The sequence below is a fragment of the Convolutriloba macropyga genome, chromosome 2 (genome assembly GCF_964194025.1).
Source record: "Convolutriloba macropyga chromosome 2, txConMacr16.3, whole genome shotgun sequence".
In the NCBI taxonomy this organism is placed as follows: Eukaryota; Metazoa; Xenacoelomorpha; order Acoela; family Convolutidae; genus Convolutriloba; species Convolutriloba macropyga.
In genome coordinates, this window is record NC_134469.1 from 38,105,127 (window position 1) to 38,124,020 (window position 18,894).

The 18,894-nt window shown below is 33.2% G+C and overlaps 2 protein-coding genes across 2 annotated transcripts in view; one reads left to right on the forward strand and one right to left on the reverse strand.

Annotated features, from left to right (window-relative positions):
• Positions 1-18,894, reverse strand: part of LOC142358644 (equilibrative nucleoside transporter 3-like) — a 502,369-nt gene that overhangs the window by 166,732 nt on the left and 316,743 nt on the right. The gene's annotated exons all lie outside the window — the stretch shown is intronic.
• LOC142334894 (uncharacterized) overlaps positions 1-18,894 on the forward strand; it is a 58,131-nt gene that overhangs the window by 7,370 nt on the left and 31,867 nt on the right. Inside the window, exons 2-3 of the mRNA XM_075383221.1 lie at positions 6,035-6,122; positions 14,629-14,693. Of these exons, the coding sequence (XP_075239336.1) occupies positions 6,035-6,122; positions 14,629-14,693 (153 nt within the window). The remainder of the gene's footprint in view (positions 1-6,034; positions 6,123-14,628; positions 14,694-18,894) is intronic.

Consider the following 18,894-nt stretch of genomic DNA (forward strand, 5'->3'; position numbering starts at 1 on the left):
TGGGTAAATTTAGTTGAAAAAGAGTATGAAAAGTTTTTTTTTCAAATGAGTCTCTGCTCGAGAGCTTTATCATCGTAAACAGAATTAATCTGGCTGTAACTTAAATGTGCAGCAAAATGAAAGCAAAGTTGACAAAAGCTAATAAAACTTGTAAAAAATAAAATGATCAATTGACCAGTTGATGAGTTAATTGGCAAAGTTACTGTCAATGTTTCGTTCAAAATGCTTTCAGTCTTGAGTCAAAAATAGTGTTTATAAAGATATAAGTCAAATGAAAATTTATTTAAGTCATGAGTTTTTAGTCATTCTTTTGATCGGATTATGTACCGATTTTGGTCTTTGATCACTCTTTCGCGCGACTCTTACCCAGATTGTTGTGCAACCTTGTCCAGACTTTAGTGCGAGTTATGATCAGCCTTGGGTCGTTGATCACAACCATATGCGAACATTGACCAGGTTACGGTAGGGCCCTATCTAGACTTTGTAATCTGGGTTAAACCATACAGCCTTGTGTGCCCCCCGGGCCGAGGTGTCAACGCTAAAAAACGCAAAATTATGTAAGATTGGCATTGAATGCGTTGAATTTATGTAAGATCTACGCTTGAGCGTAGATCTTACATAAATTCAACGCATTCAACGCTAATCTTACATAATTTTGCGTTGAATTTTGGCGTAGATTTTACATATTTAGCGTTGAATTTTAGCGTAGATCTTACATATTTAGCGTTGAATTTAGCGTAGATCTTACATAAATTCAACGCATTCAACGCTAATCTTACATAATTTTGCGTTGAACTTTGGCGTAGATCTTACATATTTAGCGTTGAATTTTAGCGTTGATCTTACATAAATTCAACGCATTCAACGCTAATCTTACATAATTTTGCGTTGAATTTTGGTTTAGATTTTACATATTAAGCGTTGAATTTTAGCGTTGATCTTACATAAATTCAACGCATTCAACGCTAATCTTACATAATTTTGCGTTGAATTTTGGCGTAGATCTTACTTATTTAGCGTTGAATTTTAGCGTTGATCTTACATAAATTCAACGCATTCAACGCTACTCTTACATAATATTTACTATTTATGTTGTAATGCAAAAGCAAAAGGTCCGCCTAACTTTCCTAGAAAAAAGTTCGTATTTCAATCGGAAATATCAACTTATTCGCATATTCTATTTTCAAAAATATAGGAATTTTGTCGGATCAAGGAGTTGTTCAAAGTGAACCAAATTGATATCCCAGACTACCAGTATTATGTAAGTTGTAATGTTAAAAGAATGGTCCGCCTAACTTTCCTAGAAAAAAAGTTCGTAATTCAATCGCAATAATCGACTTATTCGCTTATTCTGTTTTCAAATATACAGAATTTCTATCGGATCAAGGAGTTGTTCAAATCAATTCAAACTCGGTATGGAGTATCCCCTGTGTAGCTAGAGTGTAGACCAAAAGAAATTTTTGCTATAGCTTGCCTAGGAAAAAAGTTAATATTTCAATCGGAAATATCGACTTATTCGCTTATGCTATTTTCAAATATTTAAAAATTTTGTCGGATCAAGGAGTTGTTCAAAGTGAACCAAATTGATATCCCAGACTACCAGTACTAATTAGGTTGTAAAGCAAAAAGAATAGTTCGGCTATCTTTCCTTGAAAAAAAGTTCTTATTTCAATCGGAAATATCGACTTATTCGCTTATTCTAATTTCAAATATATAGAAATTTTATCGAATCAAGGAGTTGTTCAAAGTGAACCAAATTGATATCCCAGACTACCAGCACTGTTTAAATTGTAATGCACAAAGAATGGTCCGCCTAACTTTCCTCGAAAAAAGTTCGTATTTCAATTGGAAATATCGACTTATTTGCTTAATATTAGCTTATCCTATTTTCAAAAATATAGAAAATTTATCGGGTCAAGGAGTTGTTTGAATCAAACCAAACTTGGCATGGAGTCTTCCCTATGTACCTAGAATCTAAAACAAAAAAGAATTTTGCTATAGCTTGCTTAGGAAAAAAGGAAAAAAGTATTTCATACGGAAATTTGCGAATTTCGCAATTAGCGAATTTTAAAAATAGGTTTTTTTTGATCGGATCAAGAAGCTGTTCAAATCAGTTCAAAATCGTTATGGAATATCCCCTATGTAGGTAGAGTGTAGGCCAAAAGAAGTTTTTACTATAGCTTGCCTAGGAAAAAAGTAATTATTTCAATCGGAAATATCGACTTATTCGCTTAATCTATTTTCAAATATATAGAAATTTTGTCGGATCAAGGAATTGTTCAAAGTGAACCAAATTGTTATCCCCGACTACCAGTATTTTTTAGCTTGTAATGCAAAAAGAATGGTCCGCCTAACTTTCCTAGAAAAAAGTTCTTATTTCAATCGGAATTATCGATTTATTCGCTATGTATTATTTTCGCTATGTTATAATTTGTTTTTGTTTTGTTTTGTTTGTTTGATCTTCTAGGGGGAGAGTCTCAGAGCTCGGATTTTGCCGTTTTTTCGGACTGAAATCTCCTATAGTTGTTTGTAACTCCGCCGTAGCCGGTCTCCAGCCCGGTTGAGAGAAGGAGGAGGGGAACACAGCCAAAACAAACTAGAAAATCTTAAAGTTGTTCGTTAGATCAACTGATGATTTTTTCCGACAGTAGTAAACCTATTTTAGCTCTCTGCTGCTGGCTGGCTGTTTTCTGAGTTGACAATGAAATCAGCTGAAGCTGATTCAAGTAACTATACGATGAGGAAAAAAATCGAAAAAACGTAAAGCTTTTCTTAGAGTAGATCTTACATATTTAGCGTTGAATTTAGCGGAGATCTTACATTTTTAGCGTTGAATTTAGCGTAGATCTTACATATTTAGTGTTGAATTTACCGTATATCTTACATATTTAGCTAAATTCAACGCTAAATTTGTAAGATCTACGCTAAATTCAACGCTAAATATGTAAGATATACGCTAAATTCAACGCTAAATATGTAAGACCTACGCTAAATTCAATGCTAAATATGTAAGATCTACGCTAAATTCAACGCTAAATATGTAAGATCTTCGCTAAATTCAACGCTAAATATGTAAGATCTACGCTAAATTCAACGCTAAATATGTAAGATCAGCGGCAACTACTGTTGACATGTCGGAAAATTCACCGCAATTTTCTTACATATTTTTGCGTTGAATGCTTTGAATTTTTGTCTTCAAATTCAACGCATTCAACGCAAAGTTATGTAAGAAAATTGCGTTGAATTTTCCCACTTGTCAACGCTAGTTGCCGCTGATCTTACATAATTTTGGCCAAATTCCTCGACCCGGGCCCCAAAGGGTCTGATCAGAGGTGGTTTGGGGCCGCCACATCAGTCCAATATTATCTCAGATCAGACTGTCACACACCAAAAGGATGTCTCATCAGAACGTCCCAGACCAAAATGACCCTTCATGATCAGTCTTTAATGTACTCGAGTTTGGCGTGCGCTCGAAATCAACTAGGATCAGACCGTTCCAGAAAGAGATGACCTGTCATGAGACAAATCCGTCTTAGAACATTGCCCAGATTATGGTGCAATCCTGGTCCAGACCTCCTCAAGACCAGTGTTCAGATTGTTCTGCCTGTTCTGAACTACACATGATCAGATTTTCAGGAGTAATGTAATCTTTCCGACTTATCCATTCTATCCATATGAGTTTAGAGCTTATTTTTAAATTTTGTATTTTTAAAGGACACACATTATGTTGGGACTGAAATGTACAGTCTTTTATCCTTTTTGTTTTTGCTGAAAACCCGGGCCGAGGCGTACACCCGTATTCCACCGTTATTAAGCGAGAATAAGGGTGTAAAGCCAATTCCACTCTTAATTAGAGAGTAGGGATAAGAGTGTAAGAGTGTAATTTTGAGAAAATTACACTTTAATGTACACTCTTTACACTCATTAGTACACCCTTATTACACTTTTAAAAATACACTATAATTACACTCTTTATTCCATTCTTTATTACACTCTTGAGCGCATTAGGTGAAGCAAATGTAGAACTTAATGAAAAGCTTTTGTTAATAGCATTTCGAAAAAGACAAGTTAGGAAGTATAATATAGCCCGTTTTTTTGACCTGATACTGAACTTTTTGAGATTGTGTAGAAATAAAAGCCAATAGTTTGATTTGTATACAGAATTTTAATGATATCTCCAATTAGTTGAAGAAAATGTCGAACTTCATTAAAAACGTTTGTTAACAACTTTTTGAAAAAGACGAATTGAGAAGTCTATATTAGCCCGTTTTGTTGCCCTGATACTGAACTTTTTGAGATTGTGTAGAAATAAAAGCCAATAGTTTGATTTGTATACAGAATTTTAATGAAATCTCCAATTAGTTGAAGAAAATGTCGAACTTCATTAAAAACGTTTGTTAACAACTTTTTGAAAAAGACGAATTGAGAAGTCTATATTAGCCCGTTTTGTTGCCCTGATACTGAATTTTTTGAGATTGTGTAGAAATAAAAGCCAATAGTTTGATTTGTATACAGAATTTTAATGAAATCTCCAATTAGTTGAAGAAAATGTCGAACTTCATTAAAAACGTTTGTTAACAACTTTTTGAAAAAGACGAATTGAGAAGTCTATATTAGCCCGTTTTGTTGCCCTGATACTGAACTTTTTGAGATTGTGTAGAAATAAAAGCCAATAGTTTGATTTGTATACAGAATTTTAATGAAATCTCCAATAAGTTGAAGAAAATGTCGAACTTCATTAAAAACGTTTGTTAACAACTTTTTGAAAAACACGAATTGAGAAGTCTATATTAGCCCGTTTTGTTGCCCTGATACTGAACTTTTTTGAGATTGTGTAGAAATAAAAGCCAATAGTTTGATTTGTATACAGATTTTTTATGAAATCTCCAATTAGGTGAAGAAAATGTCGAACTTCATTAAAAACGTTTGTAAACAACTTTTTGAAAAAGACGAATTGAGAAGTCTATATTAGCCCGTTTTGTTGCCCTGATACTGAATTTTTTGAGATTGTGTAGAAATAAAAGCCAATAGTTTGATTTGTATACAGAATTTTAATGAAATCTCCAATTAGTTGAAGAAAATGTCGAACTTCATTAAAAACGTTTGTTAACAACTTTTTGAAAAATACGAATTGAGAAGTCTATATTAGCCCGTTTTGTTGCCCTGATACTGAACTTTTTGAGATTGTGTAGAAATAAAAGCCAATAGTTTGATTTGTATACAGAATTTTAATGAAATCTCCAATTAGTTGAAGAAAATGTCGAACTTCATTAAAAACGTTTGTTAACAACTTTTTGAAAAAGACGAATTGAGAAGTCTATATTAGCCCGTTTTGTTGCCCTGATACTGAACTTTTTGAGATTGTGTAGAAATAAAAGCCAATAGTTTGATTTGTATACAGAATTTTAATGAAATCTCCAATTAGTTGAAGAAAATGTCGAACTTCATTAAAAACGTTTGTTAACAACTTTTTGAAAAAGACGAATTGAGAAGTCTATATTAGCCCGTTTTGTTGCCCTGATACTGAACATTTTTGAGATTGTGTAGAAATAAAAGCCAGTAGTTTGATTTGTATACAGATTTTTTATGAAATCTCCAATTAGGTGAAGAAAGTGTCGAACTTCATCAAAAACGTTTGTAAACAACTTTTTGAAAAAGACGAATTGAGAAGTCTATACTAGCTCGGTTTGTTGCACTGATACTGAACCCGTTATTTTTGGGGAAAATCATCGGCCCGGGAATGCAGCCCAACGAAAACAACTCTTCAGGACGATATTTGAACAAAATGCTCTCTTTTTTCTAAAGGTAGCCTATGATTAGACGCTTGTGTTCAAAATTACCTTATTCGCTCGAGTGTCACTCAGGTTTTTCGGTGTTGAAAATGTCTACTCTGATCGGATGCTCATTTACTTTAAGTACTGTTACTTCTTGAATAGTTTTGCAACTGGAGCGTAACTTTTCTTGCTAATAGAATTGCAATATTGCTCGATTATTTTGAAACTGAACTGTGAGTAAATGATGATATATTGTACAGACATGCCGTATGTGGAGGCGTCTGATTTCCTACCGCCGTTTCCATATGTCCACTTCCATCGAGTGAAAGAGGTCCTATTCACAGAGCCGTAAGTGGTCACGAATCATAATTGAATGTCACAAAATCTCTAAACAATCATCTCCACTTTTTGTAGCAGTCATAATAAAGAACAAATGAAAAAACAAACAATTTTGGTACCGAAACAATAATATAATCTAAAGATCTATCTGGGCTGAATTGTGATCGTTTTATATGTGCAATAGTTCACCGAAAGAGCTCTCAAATGAACAAAGAAGATTGGTGAAAATGCGATGAAAAGGAATATGGATGAAATGAGTGGTGGTGGAATCGAACCGACTGTTATTTCAAAAAGAAACATATCTGGTGGCTAAAATCTTATAGTATCTTAAACGTTTGTGCACAACTTTCCTCTTTCCTTTTTAATCAAGACGCGCATGTTTCTAAATCATGTTGAGACAAAATCCTTCCGGAAGCATTTGGAAAAAATTTTATTTTGTACTTGTTAGGATAGACTTGGATAGACCGGATAAAAATGGTCCCACCAGTTGTGATTTTGTTAGAAAAGGTATACCATCAAAGCTGATCCCCAAAAGATACAGTTCAGAATAGTTCACCACTAATAATACTGGTCAATTACAGTCCTCCACAAAAATTCCTGGCGAAAAGTTCTTCTGGTAAACATATACCATCCAGAGACGGTGGCTTCTAAAGTTAGTTTGCAAACCAAACTTAAAACTCATTGTCTTTGGATGGCATGTTTACCAGATAAACTTTTTGGCTGGAATTTGTTGGCGCCTGTAACTGAGCGGTATTGTAAACGGAATAATTTATTGTAACGGTATCTTTCGGAGATGAGCTTTGAGGTATACCTTCTTCAACCATTATTCCTAGAGAGACGGCCATTTTAGACCGACATATAGCTGCAGCGAATGACAGTTGCTGAACAATTTTGGCAGAGAAGGCCGTTTTCGACAAATTTCTTTAGGTGACGAGTATTTTGGAACAACATTTCTGTGTGTGTGTGTGTGTGTGTGTGTGTGTGTGTGTGTGTGTGTGCGTGCGTGCGTGTGTGTGTATGTGTGTGTGTGTGTGTGTGTGTGTGTGTGTGTGTGTGTGTGTGTTTATTTATATATATATATATATATATACATACAAACAAAGGAAGCCACTTATTTTTTCTTTGTGTAGCTAATGGCTTTCACGACTTTAAAAATAAATGTTTACGAAAAAATACAAAAAATTTACCTAATTTTGCTCTTTTTCTCTCTTTGTCTGCTTGTTTCCTATCCTCTTTAATGAGAGGTCGCATACCACATTATTAGAGCTCGAGAAAGGCTCATTTAAATTTTTTTTGGTGGCAAAATCTGGCTCTACGGCTTCCACAGCGTTTTCTCGCAACTTTTAAATGAATTTTTGTTTGTTGTCTCTATTTGTTGTATATTTTGTAACCAAATAAAAAATTGAATTATAAAAGGTCTTTTATCCCGCCTAAAAAACGTTTCTGATCATAAACACGTTGGTTGGTTTCATTTGTTATCAAATGGTTTTCAACACTTTGAAATGAATTGTTTTTAAAAATAAAATCCATTTTTTATTGCTTTCTTTTTGTTCTTTTTTTGTCTAATTATTACCGATCCTTATCATGGAGAGGTCCCATTCTCTTCTAGCAAAGTACAAGTTACTTTGTATAGTTTCATAATCCGAGGCTGTTTTGAATTGTAAATAAGTTTTTTTTAAGATGGACATAAAGTTTTGGATGTAATTAATGTCTGTTGTTATTGATGTTTGATTTCTGTTGTTCATCTTGACCTGCTTTCTTAATAACGGCTGAAAATAAAACAAAAAAAATTTTACTCCGGTGATTTAATTGGGTTGGAGGCGATCCTTTTGCTCATAAAAAATTCTTTTTGAAAATTGCTGCTCCTCATATATATACAAGGAGTCTCGATAATGTGCGTTCGCACATAAAACTCCGACCCCGCTCATCCACATTTTTGGATTTTTGAGGAACAGCAGTTTTCAAAAAGAAATTTGTATGAGCAAAAAGATCGCCTTCAAAACAATTAAATCACTGGAGTAAAAACATTTTGCGTTAGTTTCATGAGATCAGCCGTTATTAAGAAAGCAGGTCAAGATGAACAACAAAAATCAAACATCAATAACAACAGACATTAATTACATCCAAAACTTTATGTCCATTTTTAAAAAACCTGTTTACAAGTCAAAAAAACCTCGGATACCAAAACTGTACAAAATAACTTGTACTTCACTGGAAAAGAATGGAATCTCTCCAAGATAAGGATCGTTAACAATTAGACAAAAAAGAACAAAAAAACAGCAATAAAAAATGAATTTTATTTTTTTTAAACAATTCATTTCAAAGTGTTGAAAACCATTTGATAAAAAAATGAAAGCAACCAACGTTTTTATGATCAGAAACGTTTTTTAGGAGGGCTAAAAGACCTTTTAAAATTCAATTTTTTATTTGGTTACAAAATAAACAACAAACAGAGACAACTAACAAAAATTCAATTAGAAGTTGCAAGAAAACGCTGTGGAAGCCGTAGAGCCAGATTTTGCCACCGAAAAAATTTGGCCTTCCTCGAGCTCTAATTAAAGAGAATAGGAAACAAGTAGATAAAAAAGAGAAAAAGAGCAAAATTAAGTAAATTTTTTGTAATTTTTCGTAAACAATTATTTTTAAAGTCGTGAAAGCCATTAGCTACACAAAGAAAAAATCAGTGGCTTCCTTTTTTGTCAAAAAATATGCGCTTGAAACCTGTATTTTTTAAAAATATGTTTTACGTCTGCAAAAAACGTCAAATAAAGACAAAAATAAAAAATTAGTTCACTTTTTTGCGAAAAACCTGTGTCGAAGCCAGTAAATTCATAACGAAATCTTTAAAAACCTCACATTTTATAAACTTGTGCTTTCACTTGATGAAAGTGATTTCTAAATTGATCGGTAATAAAAAAGTCTAAGAAGCAAGTAGACAAAAGTACAAAAATGCAAAGTTAAAAAGTGTTCTTTTTTTAAAAATAGCAATTGTTTCCAAAGTCATGAAATCCATCAGCTATCTACTCAATATAGACTATTGAACCAAGGTTACCTCCATAAGAAGCCAATGAGACCTGTCATTATCCAGGAAAATTCATACGACTAAAAGACAAAGTAAAAGATACAGTTAAAAACAAATGTAAAATTTCAAACAAAATCTTCGAGAAAGGGGTCTCGAAGCCCTTATGACCATAATCTATACCTCTAAAGACCTTTATATATTCATTTTTGTTTTTTTTGTTAACTAAAATGTATGAAATGTCAATAATGTGATAACGTGAAAAAAACGAGGAACGCACGTAAAAAATTGGCCAATGCCCAAAACAATTGCGAACTATAGTATTATCATAGCCAGAAAACCATAACTTAACTCATAAAACCGCAGGAAAAACTAAGTTTTAATGCAGTAGAAAATAGAGAAAGGATAAGCTTTCTTTCTTTGCTGACATTAAGCTAAAAATTGACCATTTTAAAAGAAAATTAATGGCAATTTTCACTGATCCATTTTTTATTTGCAAATCAAATATTTTTAGAAGTCAAAACGACAGTAATCTGTCGAGAAAAGAAACTAGATGCAAATATTTGAAGCTCTTTAGGACACCATTTGGTCCTATATATAGTGACTTTTGATTTGAGTTGTTCTGTTCTTTAATTAACATAAAAAGATCGAATTTTTTTTTAAAAAAAAAAAAGACCGACTGGATGCAATCTGAGTTACTTTTCATTTGTATCACTCCAAGACTGAACCAACACTAGCCTTGCTACTGCTGTTCATCCATTAGGAACACGAACACTCAATTGTTTCGAATGTTTTTGATCTAGATATTTTGCTAGTGCGAAGATCAAAAATATAAGCTGTGGTTTTGATAATCATTGAGTAAAGTTACCAAAAACGGCGAAATTTTAATTCCAGACAGCTCTTAGTGAAAATGAAAGTAGAGCTATTTCCCTTTGTAGTTAATAAAAATCGTGTTAGTTGTTTTTGAGTGCGTACTTCTTGCAAATATGACCAAAAAGAATTAAAAGAGCTTATTTCGGGCAATTTTTTAATCAAAAAGGCTGAAATTTGAAATACTTAGCAAAAATTTTAGCCAAGAAAATTATATCAATATAGCCACTGGGACGTTTTCTCTAGAATCAAAATCAACAGTGGTATTGCTAACAATTTTCACATTTTTGAGCAATATTGACGAAATTTCTGCCAAAATTTCCGGAAAATGTGAATAAACGCAACGGAATTCACTCTACTTTTCTCAAAAGTTTAAACCTCGATAGCTCCCTGAAAATAAACGAAAAATGAAAAAAGTCTATTTAATTCCATGTTCAAAGCTGCATGAGCTTTCTATTGATACCACTCAATTCTGTACGATGAATATATCGATCGGTCAAAATTTTCTGAACAAAACAAAACGCAATTGAGTATATAGTTCCCCCCCACTCAAGAGGGGTCGTAACAATAAATATATGTTTATATATATTATATATATATATATATATATATATATATATATATATATATATATATATATATATATATATATATATATATATATATAAATATATATATATATATTTGTGAGCAGAGTGCCAGACTTCAAAATGCAATGTAAATAAAAGAGATAAATCATTACTTTATTGATATCAAAACAGAACAAGCGTAAGCAATTTTTTTTTATTTACATGAAAGTAAGATGAAAAATATGCCATTTTACTTACTTGAGGAACAATACGCGTTAATTTTTAGGAGAAATTGTAAAATTTTTGCTGCTAATAGCACCCTTTGAGATTTTGAGAAAACTCTGCAACAAAATTGTTTTCATTAAAAACTGCCGCGGCCAATAAATACATGAAATTGTTCACGATAGGACTGTCCGACCCCTCTTGAGGGGTGAGGAACTATATACTCAACTGGTTTTTTTTGCTCAGACAAATTTAGCCGATCGATATATTAATCGTAGAGTGTTGTGAGAGGAATCACAAAAAAGTTCATCCAGCGTAGAATATGGAATTAAAAACATTTTTTAAATTTCGTTTTCTAGAGTGGTTTATCGAGGTTTAAATTTTGTGGTTATAGTGATTGATTTGCTTTGTTTTTATTCACATTTTACGGAAGTTTTATCGAAAATTAAGTCAATTTTTTTAAAATAGGTTAAAATTGTTTACAATGGTGTTGCTGATTTACTTTTCAAAGTGAAAAAAGATTTGTTGCCTATTTCAATTTTTTGGCTAACAATTTGGGTAAATATTTAAAAAAAATACTTTTTCATCAAAAATTGTACAAAAAAAGACTTCTTGGTCCACTTTGACTAAATTTGCTGGAAATACGCACCCGAAAACTCCTAACACAATCTTTACAAACTCCAAGGGGGCTATTCTTAACTCCTTTTCCTTTGAGAGTGCTCAGGAATTAATGTTTGGCGGCTTTCCGGTAAAATTTCTCAAAGATTATCAAAAACGCAGCAATTATTTCTGAATTTTTTTACTGGCAAATTACCTATATCTATTACATTCGAAACAAATAAGTGTCTTAATGGACGAACAGCAATAGCAACGCTAGTTTTGGTCCAATCTTCGACTGTTACAATCCAAAAAAAATTCGGACTGTAATCAGTCGGTATTTGTCTTAATTTGGTCAACTTGTAGTTTAGTTTCATAAAAAACGAATGCTTCTTCTTTCTACTGAAATATAAAGTGCAATTTATTGCGGTTTTAAGCATTAATTTATGATTTTCTGGCTTGATACTACGAGACTTCACATTTTTTTTTAAATTTCACGCATTTGCCATTTTTCACGCCTTTTATTCGTTTCATCACATTTTGACTTTCTTGACAGCTCCCATAACAAAATACTGGCGCTCATGATAAGGCACATTTGGAGCAATCAAAATATTTAAAGGTACAGATTATGGTTTGAACGTCTTCGACACCACCTTCTGGCAGAATTCAATTGAGTTTTTTTTTTACTTTCTGTCTTTAACTTTCGGTTTGACTTTGTCTTTTAGTCACAGGAAATTTTTGGAGAATGACAAGTCTCACTTGCGTTTTATGAAGGATAGATGAGTCTATATTCTGATTTGATTAGATAACTGAACGCTTTCATGACTTCGAAAACAATTGCTTGAAAAACCTTCTTACTTCTCATTTTATTTTTTTTTGTGGTTTTGGTTACCTTGTCTCGTTAGTTCGAGATCAAATATGAAATGTTTGGCGTCAAAAAAAGGTGCGAGTGTACAAAAATTAAAATTTTTCTTTAAAGAATTTTTTATGAGAGTACTGGCTTCAACACAGATTTTTCGAAAAAAAGTAAACTTTGATTTTTGTCTATTTGACTTAGTTTTTGTAAACGTAAGACTTATTCTGAAAAATTAAAGATCTCATAGGCTTCCTTCGGATTAAAAAGCGAAGCTACTTAATAATTTCATTTTGTATCTGATGGCTTTCATGAATTTGAAAATAATTGTTTTCGAAAAATACAAAACTAATTCTTAATTTTACCCCATTCTCAGTTTTTCGTCAACTTTATACCCAATCTCGTTAATGAGAGGTCACATGCCACATTTTTGTCAATTAAACCTATTTTGAGCAGCAGAAAATGGCTTTACGGCTTTGACAGCGTTTTGTCACAAATTTCATTGGAACTTTTGTTTGTTGTCTCTATTTGTTGTTCGTTTTGTAGTCGCAAGAGAAATTGAACTAAGACATGTCCTGATGCCCTTCAATATAAGCATCAGTGATAATAAAATTTTTTGATAATTTCAATTGATTTCTAAAGGTTTTCCTTACTTTGAAATTAATTGATTTTAAAAATATAGGCGAATTTATTTACTTTGCTATTTTTTTCTTTTTTGTAATAATAATAATAATAATAATAATAATAATAATAATTGTGGTTTCCGCGTAATCGCAGCGGAACAGCATTAGGTCTACAGTAGCCTGTCTTCAGCGGCCTTTTTTCCTATTATTCCCCACATTTCAGACTGATCTTTTTATGAGCAGCATTGCTCTTTTTTTGGTGACTATAGCCACTTTTTTTGCGTCTGAAACTTTCACGTGGTACCATTATTTCAGCCAACATTGGTCAGGCTATGGTCAACCTAAAGCTATGGTTAAATAAGAGCTCATCCTCACGCAGACAGCTTCACGGAGGCAGGGGATTGAACTCTCTATCATTGGCGTGTGAACCACACACCTTTCCTCTCGGCTATCATGCCACTTTTGTCTAATTGTAGCCAAGACTTTTTATGGATGGTCCAATATCTTTCCTAGTAACGTAGAAGTTTTTTTGCTCAGTTTCAGTTTTATCTCACGCCATCTTGACTTTGTTTTGTTTTTTTTTTATATTGGACATACGGTTTTGGATGTAATTAATGTTTGTTACTGTTGTTTGATTTTGTTGTTCGTTTTGCCCCTCTTTGTTAATAATCGCACATCTCATTAAATGCGGCATTTGTTTTACTCCACTTAACTATTTGCGTTGCAGGCGATAGTTTTTTTCATATACAATTTTTTTGAAAAATACTTGATTTTTTGTGGTTTTTATCTGTTCTCATGTAAATGAGCGGGGTCGGAATTTTATGTGCGAAAGCATTTTACCGAGCCTCCTTCTTACATTTCATGACAATTCTATTACATTATGAGAACATTATGAATAAGCTCAGTCATTTAAAAACCGTTATTTTTCAGAATGATCTGCATGCTTGTTGGAATTGAGAATTTTAATTTCATCTAGACTTAGTTTTTCGATACTTTTAGATATCGGTATTTTCGACAGAGTACCTCACGTCAAACAAATTTGTCAGGATTCAAGTTCTCTGAGCATTTATCATTATGAAGTTCAAACTTTTTTATTACCTCTTCAGCTCTGTTATCGTTTTCAATTATGTTATTAGTGCCGTCCTGTAAGATTAACAAATTGCACCATTGTCTATAATTTTATGGAAAAGTTTTAAAGCATAGCCAATTTTGACAGTTTGGTGGTAGTATAGTATGCTGGTTTTAGTTATTACTGTCAAGGGCAGGACTGTTTTTCACAGATAAGACGTGTCTCATGCGTCTTTCACGTTCCAATGGGACTCAAAAATTTAAACTCAAATTTGTATAACTTTCCGTTATGGAATTGTTCTCTGGTAAAGAAATCTAACAAAAATAATATCACAAAGCTGCGATTACATTTGTCTTTATTGAAATTTTACAAATTTAGTTTAATCCTCGTGAAAAAAATGATTTGTATTTTTTATTAAACTATTGTAAATTGTAGCATTGATATTGGCAATTATTGTGCTCATTTCGCAAAATGAATATCTGGAGACGATATAGCTCATAGTATTTAAATATACGGTTTGTAACTGATCGCATTCATTCTCTGTAACAGTATTATTGATCAAAAAGGCACAGGTGTTGTTCGTTTTCCCCTAAAATTATCATCAAAAAGGGTCAATCGTTTTGTTTATATTAGGCACTTTATCAGCGAGCTAAAGTATTTCTTATAGAAAAAATTGTTTTTTGTGTGTCTTAGGTTAGATGAAGCTGGCAACGAGGATAATGTTGTCGCACTGCTTCGGTTGGATCGCCCCGTTGAAGGTGAGTCTCTTCCACCGTTTTGAGATGATGCCCTTTTAGTCTTCAAATTCTGGGTTCTTCGAAAAAAATTCGTCGCATTCGGGGTGTCTGAGGACGACTGTTGCACAAATATTCGAATATTTCAACTTGCCCGAGTCACCCATTATACAACTTTCTTTGATTTTGTACTAGGTCATATGATTTGTATGGTTTCTTGGCATTCATACAAGGATCATACAAAGTATAAATCATACTCTCAAAAGGCTTCAATCGTTATGCTCTAATTTACTGATACGGAAAAAGTCAATCAAATGAGCAAAATGTGCAGACAAAGATCTTTTCCTTGTAATCATACCAAGTCAAATAATATTTGCATGAGTTCCTGGTAGTCATAAAAAGATCAAACGAATAATTTTAAATAAAGCAACGGATTTAAAAATTTTCTCAAAATATATTCATTTGGTCTAGTTTGTAAAAAAAAATCAATAACGTCTTCTTCATAGTAAGAATGGTTCACATGAAAGTACTCATCTTCGTTTCATTTGAACTTGTTTTTTGAACAGAACATTCAAGTACCCATGACTGCGTCAATATTGCTATTACGAGTCTTTAAATTGGTCTTATTTGAAAAATCGATTCCGGTTTCTGTTTGCATCTATCCATGAAAATAAGATATTAATCATCCAGTTTTTTTAAACAATCCCAATTTGATCACAGTTTTGAATTCAATTAGAAATTACTACGAATTAAATTAAGTGTTAAATTAAAGGAACAAATTGAAAATTATTTTAAATAGTATACAGATTATGATCAAAAAATAACCAATCGTGATTTGTATGCAGATGCCATCAGTGTTTTATAAGAAATATTATTTGCCATTCGTAGACATCGCGGCTTCAATTAAGTTTCGTACACGAACCACACATGATTTCTTTGATTTCATATTAGGTTTATATATATATATATATATATATATATATATATATATATATATATATATATATATATATATATGTGTGTGTGTGTGTGTGTGTGTGTGTGTATATATATATATTTCTTTGATTCCATCCTTTGGGCCTGATCAACCCCGCGACTTTGTTGACGTTTTGTATACGGATCATACTAAATTTCATTTATATCAGCTAGGATCATACATGATTTCTTTGATTTCATACTAGGATCATACATGATTTCTTTGATTTCATATTAGGAGCATGTATGATTTATTTGATTTCATATTAAGATCATATATGATGTCATTGGTTTCATACTAGGATCATGATTTCATTAGCGCGAATTCTTACGTTTCAAGGAAAGATCACGTATTATTTCTTTGATTTCACGAAGGGGGCATATATTGAAATTGGATTTTATTCGAGGAACATATGAAGTCTTGGGTTTCATAGTAGGATTGTTCAAACAAATCGAGTATGGACAAAATGAAGTCATATTTGATTTTTGTATAAAATCAACGAAATTTCAACTGGGTTGCTGTTTATACTAGTGGTTGACGCAATGAAGGACAATCGGACTTCCATGTGCTCTAAAAACCACCTGTTCAATTTTATCATGCCTTCGAAGACGTCTCTGATAAAAACTTAATGTGTTTGCAATCTTATCTCATAAGATTTTCCTGACAATCAAGGAGCTCTGTTCAGGCTCACCTGCGTTTGAATTTTCCTACCATAAAGCTCTTGTTTGTTCAAAAACATTTTTACTCAGATTAATTTATGTTCGAAACAGCCGATGATAAGACAATGCTGCCTTCGCTACCACAATGCTGCCTTCGCTTTGAAATAGCATAATGGCAATCCATACATTATTTGTAGCTCAATTTTGTCGAAATTTTTTTTTGTTCTTCATTTCGTTACCTTACTTCCATTTCCTCTACTTAAAAATTTTTGTTCGAATTTGCTGTCAACGTGTTGTTAGACGTTTAATGAATGGAAACCAAACGTGTTGCATAGTATTTTGCCAATATTTATTTTGGAGTTACAACTTTTAAAGGAGCTTCTGTCAGATGCTTTATCAGCTTTCCTGGTCAGATACTTTTTCATTTTTCATTTTCTTGTAATTGTTTTGAAGTGATTAGCTAACAAAGTGATTAGTGTTGTTAAGTAGAATAATCATTATGTCAGTTGGGGGGGCAATTTTTTGTTCGAGTTTGTTATACTCATACACAATGAGTATAGTCAATTGAATTGCAAATGCTCTCGTACAAGTTGAGATAGGCACTTGCGCCGCGAATGGCAAGTTTGATCGTTACGTTCAAATGTTTATTTTCTAGAATGGGCAATCGCGGTGCGATTGACTCTAGTCGAAACTACTGAGCACAAATGAGAATCAATTGCAAGAATTAAATTAGACTGAGCGTTAGCGCTGCAAATTGGAGAATGAAGAATAAGAATGATACAATTTAAGAAAGAAAGTTTGTTCAAAGTTTAATCACGCATAACGGAAGCAACTCTTGGATTTGTTTATATCGTGAACGAATGTATTTCCTTTACAGACAGAGTAAACAGACAAAAACTGCTAAACTGGGAGGAAGTGTACATCAACTGAACTTAAATGGCATTTGCCCTTCAAATGGAATTTACAACAACTAAATAAAATAAAATATGGATATGGATACATGAAGGGTATCCATTGCCGTATGACATTTCCCCCTCTTGGAGAGAAAAATAAATTACTAATTAAAATCAGAAAATTAATAAATAATCACCGGTTACTAAGTAATAAAATATTAAATAATAGATAAAAAAAGTTTATGAAAGTTTTGCTTTATTCAAGTTCATTCACTATCGCTGTTTTCTGCATTTTCTGCCTGGAGAACAGTCATCTCCCGTGGTAGATTTTGGGGTTCCTCAACCCATTCATTAGAATCTCTCGCAACTCCAATGTCCTGATTATCGGTGTAGCCTTCTGTGCTTCGAACTTTTTCAATAATCGTTTGTGACTTCTGGGTCTTTTTCTTCAAGGTTCGCTTGCTTTTCCGAATTGAAGAAGTATCGGAATCTGATGTGTCGCTAATAGTGAGTTGGCGCTTTGATGTTTTTCGCAAAATGGGTGTAGGTTTTGGTTGCACTGATGAGGCTATTTGCGCCCCAGATGGTCCTGCCGTATTTGATGTAGCCAATTGCGGTGCGATTGGACTAAATCTAAGTATTTGCGTTAAATCGGGTCGATTCAGGAATGCCTCGTCCTGTTTCGGATTTCTCTTGGGAATTCTCATTTTTAACGATCTTGCAATATTACTGGCTGTAGAGATGCATGACCGTCCTGATGAAACAACACTCACGTCATCCGTTTGTCTCCTATTACGTTTAATCTTTTTGTCACCAGTGTTTTTCCGAAAAAGATCTCGCTTGTGTTTCTGGATTTTTTGTTCGAGGGTTTTTTCGTTGATCTTTTTCGGACGTCGCGCTATATATTGTGTGAGTTTCGTTTCTCTTTCAGCCCGTGTCCCAAATTTAGCGATATCCGAGTTCCTAACCCGTACTTCTTGTTTGTGTGGTTCTTTTATCACACTCGTCGTGGGGCTTACTTTGCACACAGTGCTTCCTGGTGCTAGCACCTCATATAGGCCATCCAGGTTCTTCTTTTGACGTTGGTTATCGTGTAGCTTGCGAGCCAACTTCACCTGCACGCTACGTTCCGAGCAAGGGATTGGGCGGCAAACGGCGTCTGAACTAATGAAACGTTCTTCTCCGTCGTTTCGTTTCTCTTGCTCAGTTCTCGCAAGGGTACTTGCGGCGCAAATGACACGCTCAATCTCCGTGTCAGAACATAGAGCCGTATCCGCCCACCGTTCTTCTGTCAGGTAGGAGCGGCCCGGAATTGTATCTTCGTCTAAATAATAATTAATTATTGCATTATAATTGAGATTTTTACTATCAGATTTAGTTGTGATATTTGATATGGGTGTGTTACATTTTCTACCGAAGTGTGCTTCAAATGGTTTGATATTCATTGTTTTTTGTTTGGATATTCCTAATCGTTGTATTATTGCTTTTAGTGAAGTTTCTAAATTAAATTTTTTATTTAATTGTGATTTCTTGCAAGATAATTGTCGTTTAATTGTTTGAATAATACGTTCTACTAATCCGATTGCTCTATGATCATTCGCTGGTGCATATATAGGTGTAATATTATTTTCAGTACAAAATATCTCTAACTTTTTTCCTGTGAAACATCTAGCTTGATCTAATCTAATAGTTCTAGG